Source organism: Ursus maritimus, unplaced genomic scaffold (assembly GCF_017311325.1).
Source record: "Ursus maritimus isolate PB19 unplaced genomic scaffold, ASM1731132v1 scaffold_21, whole genome shotgun sequence".
Classification (NCBI taxonomy): domain Eukaryota; kingdom Metazoa; phylum Chordata; class Mammalia; order Carnivora; family Ursidae; genus Ursus; species Ursus maritimus.
The window spans coordinates 48,008,243-48,023,264 of NW_024424564.1; the positions used below are offsets into that span (position 1 = coordinate 48,008,243).

The 15,022-nt window shown below is 56.0% G+C and overlaps 1 protein-coding gene across 1 annotated transcript; it reads left to right on the forward strand.

Annotated features, from left to right (window-relative positions):
- Positions 1-581: 581 nt before the first annotated feature.
- On the forward strand, positions 582-5,380 carry MGAT3 (beta-1,4-mannosyl-glycoprotein 4-beta-N-acetylglucosaminyltransferase). Its single transcript, XM_040637566.1, has one exon. The coding sequence runs from the start codon at positions 582-584 to the stop codon at positions 2,181-2,183; it is 1,602 nt and encodes a 533-aa protein (XP_040493500.1). The 3' UTR covers positions 2,184-5,380.
- Positions 5,381-15,022: the final 9,642 nt, after the last annotated feature.

The window sequence follows — 15,022 nt, forward strand, 5'->3', positions numbered from 1 at the left end:
GGAGGGAGAGAGAGAGAGAGAGAGAGAGAGAGAAGGAAGGAAGGAAGGAAAGGAAAAAGGAAAGAGAAAAGCACCCTGGGAAGAGCGTGGGGGGGCCCCGTGTCTGCAGCCTGCAGCCCACTCTGCCCCTCCCTTGGGGCACGTTCTGCACTGCGGAGCTGGGCTCTTCCCAGGCTGCATTGTTCCTGGACCAAAGTCTAGCGATAAAGCCGAAGCTGGTCTGGGCCAGGTAAGCAGGCCAGGTGGAGAGCAGGCTGCAGAGGGGGTGGTGTGGTGACCTGGTCCTCTCTGAAGGGAAGGGCTGCGGGAACAGGGAAGAGGATGACCTGAGCCAGGAGGGGAATTTCCTTGATGCCTCGCCTTCCAGGGGTACTTGCTACAGCAGGTTGGACTCACAGGCTGGACTCCGGGGACCAGGAGGTGACTTCCTGCAGGGGTGCCAGGCCCTGGCCAGGATGTTCACAGACACGGTGGCGGCAAAGGCCTCCTCAGGTTCCCTCTCTTAGGAGAGGGCCCTCCAGCTCTGCTCACGCGGGTCTGCAGAGCCGTGACCAGTGTGCTCTATCCCTCTCTCCTGCAGGATGAAGATGAGACGCTACAAGCTCTTTCTCGTGTTCTGTATGGCCGGCCTGTGCCTCATCTCCTTCCTGCACTTCTTTAAGACCCTGTCCTATGTCACCTTCCCCCGAGAACTGGCCTCCCTCAGCCCGAATCTCGTGTCCAGCTTCTTCTGGAACAATGCCCCCGTCACGCCCCAGGCCAGCCCGGAGCCGGGCAGCCCCGACTTGCTGCGAACGCCGCTCTATTCTCACTCGCCCCTGCTCCAGCCGCTGTCCCCAAGCAAGGCCGGCGAGGAACTCCACCGGATGGACTTCGTGCTGCCCGAGGACACCACGGAGTATTTCGTCCGCACCAAGGCGGGAGGCGTCTGCTTCAAACCAGGTACCAAGATGCTGGAGAAGCCCCCCTCGGGGCGGCCCGAGGAGAAGGCCGAGGGTGCTGACGGCTCGTCGGCCCGTGGCCCGGCCCGGCACCTGCTGAGCGCCCGCGAGCGCCTGGGGGCCCGCGGCCCGCGGCGCAAGTGGGTGGAGTGCGTGTGCCTCCCGGGCTGGCACGGGCCCAGCTGCGGCGTGCCCACCGTGGTGCAGTACTCCAACCTGCCCACCAAGGAGCGCTTGGTGCCCCGCGAGGTGCCGCGGCGGGTCATCAACGCCATCAACATCAACCACGAGTTCGATCTGCTGGACGTGCGCTTCCACGAGCTGGGCGACGTGGTGGACGCGTTCGTGGTGTGCGAGTCCAACTTCACGGCGTACGGGGAGCCGCGGCCGCTCAAGTTCCGCGAGATGCTGACCAACGGCACCTTCGAGTACATCCGCCACAAGGTGCTCTACGTCTTCCTGGACCACTTCCCGCTGGGCGGGCGGCAGGACGGCTGGATCGCCGACGACTACCTGCGCACCTTCCTGACGCAGGACGGCGTGTCGCGCCTGCGCAACCTGCGGCCCGACGACGTCTTCATCATCGACGACGCCGACGAGATCCCGGCGCGCGACGGCGTGCTCTTCCTCAAGCTCTACGATGGCTGGACGGAGCCCTTCGCCTTCCACATGCGCAAGTCGCTGTACGGCTTCTTCTGGAAGCAGCCCGGCACGCTGGAGGTGGTGTCGGGCTGCACGGTGGACATGCTGCAGACGGTGTACGGGCTGGACGGCATCCGCCTGCGCCGCCGCCAGTACTACACCATGCCCAACTTCCGCCAGTACGAGAACCGCACCGGCCACATCCTGGTGCAGTGGTCGCTCGGCAGCCCCCTGCACTTCGCCGGCTGGCACTGCTCCTGGTGCTTCACGCCCGAGGGCATCTACTTCAAGCTCGTGTCCGCCCAGAACGGCGACTTCCCCCGCTGGGGGGACTACGAGGACAAGCGGGACCTCAACTACATCCGGAGCTTGATCCGCACCGGGGGCTGGTTTGACGGCACGCAGCAGGAGTACCCGCCGGCCGACCCCAGTGAACACATGTACGCCCCTAAGTACCTGCTCAGCAACTACGCCCAGTTCCGTTACCTGCTGGACAACCCCTACCAGGAGCCCAAGAGCACAGCGGAAGGTGGGCGGCGGAACAGGGGTCCCGAGGGAAGGCCGCCCGCCAGGGGCAAATTGGATGTGGTCGAGGGCTAAGGCTGCATGATCTTACAGGGCCAGTGGCAGGGTGGGGGGTGGCGGCTGCCCCTCCTGATATTTTCCTGCCTCCCTCTGCCGTCTGGCTGGTTCTTGAGAAGACCAGGAGTGCATGGGTGGAGGAGTCTTCCCTACTCCGGCCCTTGTGAATCAAGGGTCAGGCCTGTGAGCTCACAAAACATCCTTCCTCATCAGGAGAGGGGAGTCCAGGCCTTCAGTCCACCAAGAGCCCTGTGGCCGGGAGGTGCCAGCCGGGAGTGCATGATGGTTCCTGGGTAGCAAGGGAGGGCGGGCAGGGTGGGGAAGGGAACCTGCAGGAGCTCCCCCAGGGCCACCAGGGGGGAGCTGCGGCCCCTGCCGGGAAGAAACCTACCATTTGGCCTCCTGGGGCTTTGGACCTGTGGCGGAAAAGTGGACGTGCCAGGAGGTCCTGGGGCTCTGTAAATAGATGCTTTTGGGTCCAGGAGGAAAAGGGGACACCAGGGTGGGAGGGGATGAAAAACAGCAGCCAGCTGGGAAGACTTGCGGTGTCCTCAGAAGAGCTGAGTCAGAGGGAGCTGAGAGCTCTGTCCCATGGGTCACCCCTGTGCTGGATGGCACCTGTGGGGTAGGCGGGGATCTGTGGAAGCCCAAGGAGTCTTCCTTTTGGTTCCAAACCTGGCCTTGACATTCCTTCTTTCTTTTTATATTGCTGTTTTGTGGGCTGCCCACTCAGCCCTTGCAAGGCCAAGAGTCCAGTTCTCAGGGTGGGATGGGAGCCCGAGGCTGGACCATCAGCCAGCCTAGTAGGTCGGGCCTGGGAGGGGGTGTGGGGGAGGAGGCAGTTCACCATCACCCCTTCCCACTGAAACGCACAGCCGCAGCTCCCCACCGTCTCTGGTCGAGTCACCCTTGTGCCCCTCCTTGGGGCTGGCTAGAACCGGGAAGGGCCCACGGGGCTGCCCTGGGCCCAGAGGGACTTGAAGGCCAGCTGTATGTCGTCTCATTCCTCTTTGCGATTCTAAGCTGCTTTAATTGAGACCCCAAAATACAGTGGTTTAAGCAAGACAGGCTTGTTTCCAGCCTAACTGTTAAGAGAGGGATGGTCCAGACCCAGTAAGGCAGCTCTGCTTTCCTTCACGTGCACCTTCTGATTCTGGATAGAGTGGTTGCTTCAGCTCCCACCATCACATGTGCATCCCAGTCCAGGGGAAGCAGAGAAGGGCAAGAGAAGCACATGCCCTTTCCTGTTAAGGGCATGAGCTGGAAATGGCATGGTCACTTCTGATCGCATCTCACTGGCCAGGTCTTAGTCACATGGTCACAAGTAGCTGCAAGGGAAGCTGGGAAAGGTAGTCTTCAGCCACATGCCCGGCCTCAGCTTGAGAGTTCTCTTAGTAAAGGAAGGAGGAGAGAATGGAGATAGGAGACAAGGAACATCTCTGGCACAGAGGAAGGGGGATGGGGAGAGAGTATAGGAATGACTAACGCAGTCCTAGGATGCTACTCTCAGTTCAGAGCTCCTAGAAGCACCCGCTCGTGTCCCCACTCACTGCCAGCCCAGGGTTGGAGGGCAATTAGAGCCTGTAGTTGTAGGAGGGGTGACACAGCCCCCTCCCGAGGCCCCGTAGATGTTCACCCAGTGATGCCAGGATGCAGAGGCTGCCCGTGGAACGGTACATGTTTATGTGTGTGTGTGTGTGTGTGTGTGTGTGTGTGTATTTATGGGCATGTGTGCATGCTTGGTGTGTACTTGTACATGTCTGTATTGGGGTGTCCCTGTAAATATATGCTAATGTATGGATGTGGGGGCAGGGCCCAGGCCTCCCCTTCCCCAGGACCTGGAGCCTGCGGCCACACCTCCTTACAGCTCCCCCAAAGTGACTGAGGCAGAAAGCCCTTGGGGAGCCTAGAAAGCAAGGCTAAAGGGGGTGCGGGGTCTGTCTGTCTGTTTGTCTTTCAGTCCAAGGAAGGAGGGAGAATCCTCCTGACCTGAGGGCTGAACAGCTGAGAGCTCACTACCTCCCCAGCCCATCTTGGTCCCAGCCATGTCCTTCCAATCCATCCCACCCAGCCTCCAGCCTGAACTTTCTCTGGATGTCTTATTGGGGTTTCCTGATGGGCCAGGAGAGACGGTATCTCCCTTACCATAGCTCTGTCCAAGGAAATGTTGTGTGGGCGTGGCCTGGGGAGCTGGCCGCAGAGCAGTCTCGGTGGGCAGGCATGAAGCAGGTGGAGGGGGCTCGCTGGCCTCCACTCTCCCTCCCCAAGGGGGTCTGTGGCGTGCCCCGAGGGAACTCCTCCCTTGGAGTTACAGCAATTGCCCTCCCAGTCCCTGTTGGAGCTGAGAAGTGGCAAAAGAGGTCAGAATGTCCCTGTGGCTCTGGGCCAACCCAGGCCAGGGCCTGCCTTTCCAGCCACCTTGCTCACCTCCTGGACCAGCATTCTGGGGGCTCCTGAATCGTGCCTCAGCCCCAGCCCAGGGCGGGCTTCCTCGTCCCTTCCTCCTGGCACCCTCAGCTGTCTGGGAAGCCCCCTCCCCAGGCTGGTGGGGGTCCCTGGCCACCAGTTCACCAGCTCCAGGGCAGGGGAAGGAGAAGGGGGGGAGCCCAGACCTGCCAGGCTCCCCCTTCCCTCTCAGACCCAGAGCGTGGTCGTGGTCACTGCCATGGGGAGACCTGGCCATTGGGTAGAGAGGGCAGCCATCGGGGAGGGGGGCAAGCCGTGGAGTTGAAGAGTTTCACTTATACTCATATCATACACTGGGAATTTTGGGGGGGCAGGGGATCCCTGGGCCACTCCCCCAGTATGAAAGGAAACCAAACTGTGAATGGGAGTGCGGGCGCACTGCTAGCCCTGTCGCCATCACCAGGTGTCTTTCCCTGGGAACCACTGGCCCTGTGACCTCTAGACTCAGGAGGCTCAGCCCACTCAAGGTCATGTCAGTTCTCGAGGGCAGGTTTGCAGGGGCGGATGTGAGAGAGCTGTGGGGGCAAAGGTGACAGGTGGGGAGGGGAGACGGAACTTCTCCAAGCAGAAGACGCGGCCCTGGGAAATGTATAATTTAAGGATGCCAATGATAATAGTATTATTTTTTTTGTAAGGGAAAATCAATATGTACATTCTGAAATCATTTTCTCTGTAAATGGTTGGATTTCATTTCACCCTTAAAGGGATGCTCTAAGAAAAAGATAATATTAATAATAAAACAGCTACAAAGTCTGAAAAGTACGCGTGTGGGGCCAGTTTGGGGGTGCTCTGGGTCAGGGAGGGGTGCAAGGGAGTGGTTCTGGTCTTAAATACTGCCTCACCGCCAGGGCTGGGCCAGTGGGGTGCGAGCGTCCCCACGGACCTGATGGCTGCTGGGGAGAAGGGGGACACGTGGAGCCCCTTCACTGAGGGATGCAGTCTCACAGGCACGCATGCCGCCAGGGGTGCGTCCTCCCCCACCCCACCCACAGCTGGGGGAAACGCTGGACGGGAAAGTGCTAGGAGGAGGGCCGCAGAAAGAAGAAGTGGGCCCAGGACTGGCGACATCCACCCTCCGGGGTGGGCCGGTCCCCCTTGAAACTCCAGTGAAGGCTCTGCTGTCTCTGCCCAGAGGGGAGCTCTTCCCCCTAGTCCTGCTCTCAGGGCATCCAGACAAGCGCTCCCGCCTCAGTGCTCTTCCCTTCTGTGCCTATCACAGGTTCCTTTTTTTTTTTCTTAAATTTTATTTTTTTTAAGCAATCCCTACACCCAACATGGGGCTCGAACCTACAACCCCAAGATCAAGAGTCACATGTTCAACCTACTGAGCCAGGCAGGTTCGAAGGTCACACAACCACTGGCGGGCAGAAGAGGGACCGCACCTGGATCCCCAGCACTGGTCCTGTCGCCAGCCCTTTCGGGCGGGTGAGGATGGCAGTGTCTGTCCTGTGGACTTGTGCTCTAATACTGCCTGGGGCCATGGAAGGTGGGGGGCTTCCTGGAGGCTTCCTCTAGGCCCATGGGTAATGGTATTGTCCTGGGGAAGGAACCCTCTGGGTATTTTCTAAGGAAAGTCTCAGAGATGGTGGGAACGGGCACACTTTGACCTCTGCCTCGGTCCCCTGTGGGGTGGCTGGGCAGCTACCCTGTTAGATGGGGAGACCGAGTCTGGAGACAGGAGAGACACTGTTGGTGGCCGTAGCAGGGGTCAGTGTCCTCTGAGCACCCACATCCCTAACTCAGACGCCTGGGCTCTGGCCACACTCCCAAAGCCCAGGAAGGCGCCTGCTGTAGGTGCTTGGGGTAGGAGGGTGGGAAGTGGGATTCCACAGGACTTCGGGAGAGTGGAGGAGGTGCAGACATCCACAGAGCCAAAAGAGGGTGATGGGACCCCTCGCTATTTGAGATCACGTGTCTAACCCTTAAGTCACGTCCCAGAGTGAATCATCCTCATCATAGACGTTTACCGACATTATTAGGTGCCTATTCTGTGCCAAACTCTAGGCTAAGAGATTGCCCATTTGACAGCTGTGGAGGGAGGCTGGGACACGTTAAATAAGGCGGTGAATGCCAGAGTGCCCTCCCTGCGTCAGCACCCACGGCGGAGGCGGTGGGGCGGGGGAGGTGTGGACATGGGGGAGGTGGAGAGGATGGCAGTGAGGCCCATTCTCACATTCAAACACCATCCGAGCTCTTAAGCCAGGCAGGGTGCCGGGTCAGGGGACACGGAGCGAGGCCCGTCCCTGCTCTCAGGGACCACCGCCAGTGGGGAACAGCAGCTGGCCAGCCCACCTCGGCACGGTCAGGTGAGGGCTGCCGTGAAGTCATCAGAACCCAGGAGCTTGGCACAACTGTCTCCCTCACCTGGCCGTCCAGGAAGGTGTGGGGGTACTGACAGGCTCCGTGGCCTTGGGGGGGATGCATATTCCCTCCAGATTCAATCTCCTGTCTAAAATTGGTCCATAGAAGCTTTCAGAGCTTAACATCCAGAGGGTAACAAAGTACAGGGAAGGGCTCTGCAGACTGTAAAGCCCCATCAGGATGGGGGAGACAAGAGCTGCAGTGGGGACTGTGGTCAACACCCATGTGGTTGCTTTCCAGCTTGGGGCTTGAGCTGTGGGCAGTGAAAACCCCCACATCCTGAAGGCCCATCCTCCTGGAGCCCATTGGGAGTCCCCACCCAGGCACCCCAAATCATGGACTCTCCACAAATTTCTGGTTACAGTTCAAAGCAGTTGAAAAGCCTTGCCCGGGGCCGGCCCCCTAGGCAGCATCCTTGGCCCCTCACATGCTGGTCTAGTGAATTCCCAGGCACTCCCTTGTAGCAGGAAACTCACTCTTGTAAATTGCAATAATTGTTAAAAGTTTTATGTCTCAGTTTACTCCATCAGATACTTACTGCTTCAACACGAACCACCCTGAAATTTAATAGATAAAACAGCAATTTATTTGCCGACAGTGCCACAGTTTGATCCGGGCTCAACTGAGTGGTTCGATGGTTCTGCGCAGGAGCACGTGGGCAGCCGCTGCAAGGATGTGCCCACCTGCTCAGGCCTGACCTGGATTACTGCTGACGAAGGGATACAGCGCAGAAGAATGAGCCCGTCAGCCGGTCAGTGATCGCACACCAGACGAGGGGGACATTAACACAAACGGGGCCCCTACCTCCGGCCTCACAGACTCACTGAGGTGAGACGCTGAGGACTTCACGTCACCTCTGAGGTCTCCCACTAAAAAAACATTGCTTGAATCTAATCTCAAGGAAGCATCACACAAACTCAAGTTGAGGAACAATCTGCCCCCAAACCTGACCTCTCCGTGCTCCTCATTTCCTGTAACCCTGTCCTGCAGAAAAAGTCCCACCCTACAACGGTACCACAAACCACCTTCGAACACCTAGACTGCTGAAAGCTGCTAGAGACAAACCGTCAAGGGCAGTACAAGTCATTGCCACCGTGGCCTCGGCACATGGCCTGGTTGTTCCCATCACCCCAGCTGACCACCATGGTGTGTGAGCCCACCCAAGACCAGAAGAGCTTCCCAGCCGAGTTCAGCCTAAACATTAACCCTAAACAAGAGCTCAATTGCTTTGGCCACTGGGGGGGTTTGTTACACAGTCTAATTGTGGCCGTAGGATGACTGACAGAGTTTGCTTTCAGTTAGTGACAGAAGTGAGGAAAGCAAAGAAGAAATTTATCAGCTTGCTCACAGGTTAGCTTAGTAACAATAAAGGCTTCAGGTACAACTCGAGGTGGAGCTCACTGTCACATTGTCATCCAGCTCTCTCTATGGCTCAGCTCAGCTCTACTTCCTATCTCGTGTGGTGCCTATTCCCAGACAGCCTTAATCCTCATGCCTGCAAGATGGCTGCAGCAGCTCCGGGCCTCACAGCATCTCATCTTGTGTCCTTAGCACAGAACAAACAGAGCTCCTTTCCCTAAAAGTCCTGGGCCTGCATTTCAGTGACTTAGATAAAGTTACGTGGTCGTCACTGGACCAGTCAGTGAGACTGGGGAAGGCAGAATATGCTGATGAGCTTAGATCTTCCAGAGGAAGGAGGATGCCCAAAGAAACGTGGGGTGCAGAAGTCACCACCAGCACAACCTCAGCTGCCTCCACCAGGTCTTTCACCAGCCCTCGGCCAAGTCCATCTCCTGTGTGCTCAGCTGCGAAATGAAGATCTTCATGGGACAGGCCTGCGGAGTGGTGGTGAGTGTGCTCAGAACTTGGAACAGAGCCCAGGGCAGGCGGAGAGCCTCAAAAGTGTGAGGCATAATCATGACTACGGCCTTGCCCTCCGTTCCCTCACGTGGTGCGTCTCATGCAGGGCCACTCATCCCTTCTCCACACTCCCCCAGCCTCTGCGGCTTCCTCTTCTTCCTTCCTGATGGTCCTTCCTGGTTGCCTTCCTGGGATCCTTTTACCCCATGCACCCCTTCAATAAGGGGGCTCCCCGGCTTAATCTTGGGCCTACTGCTCTGCCTACTCTTCTTGATTCTGGCCCAGGTGGCTCTGACTCAGTCTCTCCAGGGAGTCCTCCCTCCTGAGCGTCCAGCCCGTGGATCCCACAGCTTGTTGGATTAGTCCCCAAGGTGCCAAGGTCGCTTCAAACACCATGCAACCAAATGAATTCAGCTCCCCCCCCCACGGCTATTCTCCCTGTTCCGTATTGGTACGGAATGATAGTGTACCAGTTCCATAAATGATACCTCATCTAGGGATGCAATAGCTGGAAATCTGGGAGTCATCCTTGAATTCTCCCCAATAGTAGCTACCATTTATTTAGTGCCTACTGTATGCCTGAAACTCTGTTAGATGACCACCCACGGTCCAAATCCCAGATCCCCACTTGCTAATCCATGACCCTGGATCTGTTCCTTAGAATTAAGCCCTCATTTCAGCATTTGTAAAGTGGAGGTGATGACTCCTACTTCGAAGTATTGAGGGCTTAAATGACGCATGAAAAGCAGCAAGCACAGAGCTGGGAACACAGTAGGCGCTCAGTAAATGCTGGCTGCCACGGTCATTTGCAGTCACTCTTCTCGGGATCTCTTCCGACCAGAATTTCTTAACTGTGCATTTTGGTGGGATTAACGCACACACACACGGATGTGCACACTCACACATGGACGCACGCAGCTCCTGAGGTGCCCCGAATGGCTACACCGGTTGGTACACCCACTGCCTGGTCAGGGCGATGACTTCAGGGATGGAGAAGTGGCCCGATCCAGGCTAGTGGTAAAGAAGAAAAAAAATGGCTGGAAGCTCCTGGAAAAGTTCTTTTCTTCAAGAATGATGGGAAAAGAGCCCCACCACCAGAAGTAAGAGGGAGGAGCGTATAGCTTATAGCATCGGCTGCTGGGGGGGCGCCTTACCCCAAACCCACAGTGAGCACTTGTCAATTACGGGAGCCCATAAATTCCCTTCGTGAGACACACTTTGAGCTGGGTTTTCTGCTACTTACAACCAAAAAGCCTTCTCACTTCTCTAAAGAAAACCTTCCTCTCTTGAGTTCATGCATGCTATTCTCTTGGTCCAGAGCCTTCTGCCGCCATTGTGTACCTAACTCTTTTTCACTTTCAGGCTCCACTCACGTGTCAGGTTCTCCAGGAGGCCTTGCTGGGAAGGCCCTCACCTCTGCCTCCCCACGCCCAGGTTAGGTGCAGATCCTCTGTGCTCCCGTTATGCCTAGAATGTCTCCAGCACTGCCCTTTCCACGTGGTTTTAGGATCGTCTGCTTTTGTGTTTGTCTCCCACACTTGGGAGTAAACAGTTCCTGGCACAAACTCAACAGCTGTTTATGGAATAATGCTGCTAGTAAGGGAAAGCCCTGGGATTTGAACCCAGGACCGTCTCCTATGCCATCCAGTACCCCCCACTTCCCAGATACCCTGCTCTCTGAATGCCCCACTCTGCCTGACCGAGTGCTGGGCGTCTGTCACATACAGCGTACCTGCCCACCGGCGGGCAGGACACATTCTAGGACCCAAACTTCCTCCTCTGTAGGGCTCCGCCCACAGAATTAGCTGCCCCCCACCCTCGGCTCAGTTACTGGTCCAGCCTGGCCAGGACTTGCCATTTCTGTCAAGTTGTCACACTGCCTCCGTCCCCATGGCATAATGAGAACCTTTGCAGTGTCCTGCCGGGCAGCCTTTCTGAAGACCCAGCATGCCTCACGCCAGGCCCCAGTTTCTATGCTCTGCTTTCTAGAGATTCACATGGGGTAAGGGCGGGCCGTCGTCCGCGTGACTGTCCATCACATAGTCAAAAATAACTGTCTCCATTCCCTAGTCAAAAATAACTGTCTCCATTTCCTGATCTGCTCTGCCGTTCAGTCCCCTGCTGTCCAGTAAAGGGACTTATAGACTGTTCACTATTTGGCTCTACGAATACTGGCCAGGGTCTGGGGTGCAGGCTGGTGGTGGGAAGGACACACAACATTCTTGAGATTTGTAGGAGGCAGAGAGCCTCCTGACTCAGCTGTCCAGCCCATTGTGACGTCCTGGAGCAGAGGCCTGAAGCGGGGGCACTCGGTTCTATAAAGCTCTCGAAGGGTCCCCTTGATCACCAGCATTTAAAGCAGTCTGATGAGAATGCTCAGAAGAAATTTTGTTTTCGCAAATTAAATTCATCTCTCAGGAAGCCCCCAGGCTAATGCAGTTCGGTGCGTGACCCCACTCTACGACAATTAGTCTTTTTGGTCTGACACCACCCCCACCCCCCACCCCCGTATCCATGCCACCTCTTGCCAGTACTTACCTTTCAGTTCGACCCTGCACTCACTCACTGACTGTGCACCGTGACAAGCCCCAGGGAAGATACAGAAGTGAAGACACATTTTCTGCCGTCTAGGAGCTCAGAATCGATTGTGAGTAATCGATTGCGGGTTTCTCGACCTCAGCACTAGTGACAGCATGGCCAAATAATTCTGTATTGGGGGGGGGGGCTGTCCTGTGCATTGCAGGATATTAGCAGCATCCCTGACCACTACTTACTAGATGAATCCACTCCCCCAAGTGTGACAACCAAACATGTCCCCAGATATTGTTAAATGTCCCTGGGGGGAGGGGAATAAAATCACTCTTGTGGTTAAGGACCACTATAGTAGCAGTATACAACTGTTAAGCACCTACTGTATACAGGACAGGCACTTTGCATACATTACTTTGTGTAATCTAAATGGTATTTTGCTGGGAGTGGGGGAACTCTTCCTCTTTACCAGGCTGCAAGATCATGGAGGTGGCGAGGCAAGGATTCGGGGAGATGAAGGGTAGAAGTAAATTGCTCAAAGGCACACAGCTCCCAGTGGGAGTTCGGACCGGGGCTTCCGCCAGCCTTCTCACGGTGCTGTGCTGCCTCCTAGTGGGAGAGCCAGGAACGTCCACAACCAGTGGCGTGAGCCCGCCCGCTCTTCTCCCCTTTGTTCCCGCTGGACAGCGGCTGGGAGTTGAGGCAGCATACGCAAGCACATGCTACAAAAATGGAAAGATGTATATAGCTAATTAGAATCACAGAAAATTACGAAGAGAAAAGAAAACCAAGACTAGGAAAAATACACAATGACGAGGGCAATGCTAGGGGAGCATGCCAGTGTGAAAGGCGTGCAAAACAGAGGCGTGAGTACTGTTCTCCCCTTTTGCAGCCGAGGGGAAGAAGGGCCCGGAGCTTGCACAGGACGTGGCGAAGCGTGGAGGGTGAACACCTCTGGAGCAGCTGCTGCGACACAGCGGGGCTGGGCGTGTTTTCCTCACCTGTGTGTCCCCAGCACTAGGCCTGGGCCCAGCAGCGCTCACCGGATCCCCCTGAACTGTCCCGACCCGGTGTGCACATAACCACTCACCCTTCCCCGGGCGGCTGAACCCCAGACCCCACTTCCGTTAATAGTAGATGGTGATATCCACCCTCTGGCACATCCCCAGTCGGGCTCCAAGACCCCGGCACTCTGGCAGACCGGGGCTGCCGCCTTCCTTAGTCAGGGTTCTCCTGTGCCCCTCCGAGTCACCCAGTGTGGAGGCCCACCGCTCCGCGACAATGGGAGACTTTGCCAGTGTCATCAACACCCTTAGAATTTACCGACCACAGCCCAGTTTTGTCTCATTGATTGGTAAGAGGGGCCTCAGGCCTGCTTGTTGCTGCCTGCTCTTCCAGATGGGTAGATGTTTCCTCCCCTGCCCATCTGATATGAGACGGTTGTGAGAGTGGCTTCCCCGCTGGGAGCCATGTTCAGAAAGGGTTCCTCCCATTCTTTAGCCTGTGCCGGGCTGTGGGGTTGCAGAGACACCCGGGGGAGGAAAGAAAGGCTCTGCTGCCGATTAGTGAGCATGAGGACATCGGGGGGTCAAGTTCGAAGACTCAAAGGACCAAGAGCATGTATAAACATCACAACTCATCCTCTAAACCGCAGTCAGGGTCATCCCAAATTCCGTGTATCCTCTGGAATACATCTTGTTTTAGTTACTGTGTCGCCATATGCCCCAGACTCTGACCTGGAAATGCAGAAATCATGCCTTGCCCTTCCTTCTCCCTCTTCCAGTCTCCCCTGGCCAATCCAGCCTCAAGACAGGGCCACTGCCAACCCATACAGGCTTCTTGCAATCTGGGAAAGGCATCCCTTCCCCAAGACATTTTATTTCCACCTATTGGAAAATTGCCATAATGTACTGATTTCATGAGAACAAGACACTTCACTGCCTTCTGCCAAAGAAATGTCATAGGAAACATACAACTCCACAAGGTCTATGATGTGAAAGGTGCCCCTTGGATGTGGTGCCTTGTGCAGTGTGTAACGTGAACAACCACACCAAGCAGCCCTGCCTGTACCTTACAGATCTGATCCTATCACCACCCGTTCCCAACTTTAAAATAGTCTATGGCTCCCCATCACCTCCAGTGCGAGGTCAAAGTTCTTGATGTAGCTCCAGGGAGTCTTGCTATTTTTCATGCTTCCTTGTCCCACCTGCTTGGACAGGGTAGAAATCTTACTGAAATTCACCTACAGGCTCAGCAGCTCTATTCATGACATGGCTTGGTTTGAAGAGGTGAGCTGGGCCAAATCAGAGGAAGCAGGTTGGAAAGGAGACAAATGGCACAGGTGCAGAGAGAAGCAGCCATGAGATCAGCCTCCAGGAACTGGCACTCGTCGTCCCTAGGACAAACCCAACCTGAGTTGGTCTCAGTGGAGCTCTGAACCCCCAACAACTCAGAGAAGCCCTATCAAAGCTGTGACTTGGGCGAGGTCACGCCGACCCAGGAGTCAGCAGATTTGAACTAGTCATAATATTCTGAAGACCTGAAAATGGGGTCTTCAAATACACACAGGAATTTAGCATATGATAAAGATGACACTGGGGGAAAGAAAGATTATTTCATAAATATCTGACAGCCATTGAGAAGAAAGACTACAATCCCTACCTCACTCCTTACAACAGAGTGAATTCCAGGTGAATACAGCAAAGATATAAATTTTTAAAAAGTACGATCTGGCCAGTCTTTTCTCTTCTTGGGTGTCTGTACAGCTCTGTGTGTGTGTGTGTGTGTGTGTGTGTGTGTGTGTGTGCGCGCGCGTGTGTGTATGCATGCACGCATAAGTGCAGGTGCGCTGGAGCCAGCAGGGAGGGGCTGAATGGATAAACTCTCAGGTGTCTAACAGCTGTGACCCACAGGAGGCCTCAGGTCTCAGAAGACTCAGCAGACCACAGGAGCCCAATGGGTAATGTAACGTAAATGAGAGAGCACCCGTGGATGAGACAATAGGGCATAGTGGGGATTGGGGTGAACTGGGGAGCTCAAACTCTGTCCAAAGGTGGCAGCTGCTCCTTAGCATAAGTTGAGAACCCAGTGCTGCCAGATTATGAGTATTTGAGCAAACCCGGAAAGCTGTCTTTTGTAATTTTCTGCGTCTTGCAAAGCTCTTTGTGGATCGAGGAGAACAATTCTTGGCCCAGTCCAGCATGTAGGCCTCCGGTTTGCCCCTGGAGGAGGTGGAGGCTGTAGTCAGCTTGAGTGGTGCTGCCTCATTGGTAAAGTGGGGACACTGCTATCCAGCCCTCGCAGGACCACAGTAGGGATCAGTGGGTATAAATAAAGGACGGAAAGGGACATTGACGACATTCACAGAGCAACTGCTGTGTGGGGGGGGGCGCACTGTACTCAGCCTCACCACTCTCCTGTGGTCTGAAATTCACAGAGGCGGCACACGTGGGCAGAGGAGGAGCTGGGATCTGGGCTCCAAGCCTGCGCATCTGCCAGCCCCGGCCCCGCTCCTGCACCTGCCAGAGTGAATGAGCTTTACCTTCCCCGTGCCCTGTTCAGCACCACCTGGCACAATGTGGACAGCAAAGCTTTCACAGGCTAATTGGGGAACCTCACTCCTATCCAGGGATATCAGGTTT

Coding starts and splice junctions, on each gene's coding strand:
- MGAT3 (XM_040637566.1), top strand. CDS start 582: ATGAAGATGAGACGCTACAAGCTCTTTCTCGTGTTCTGTATGGCCGGC.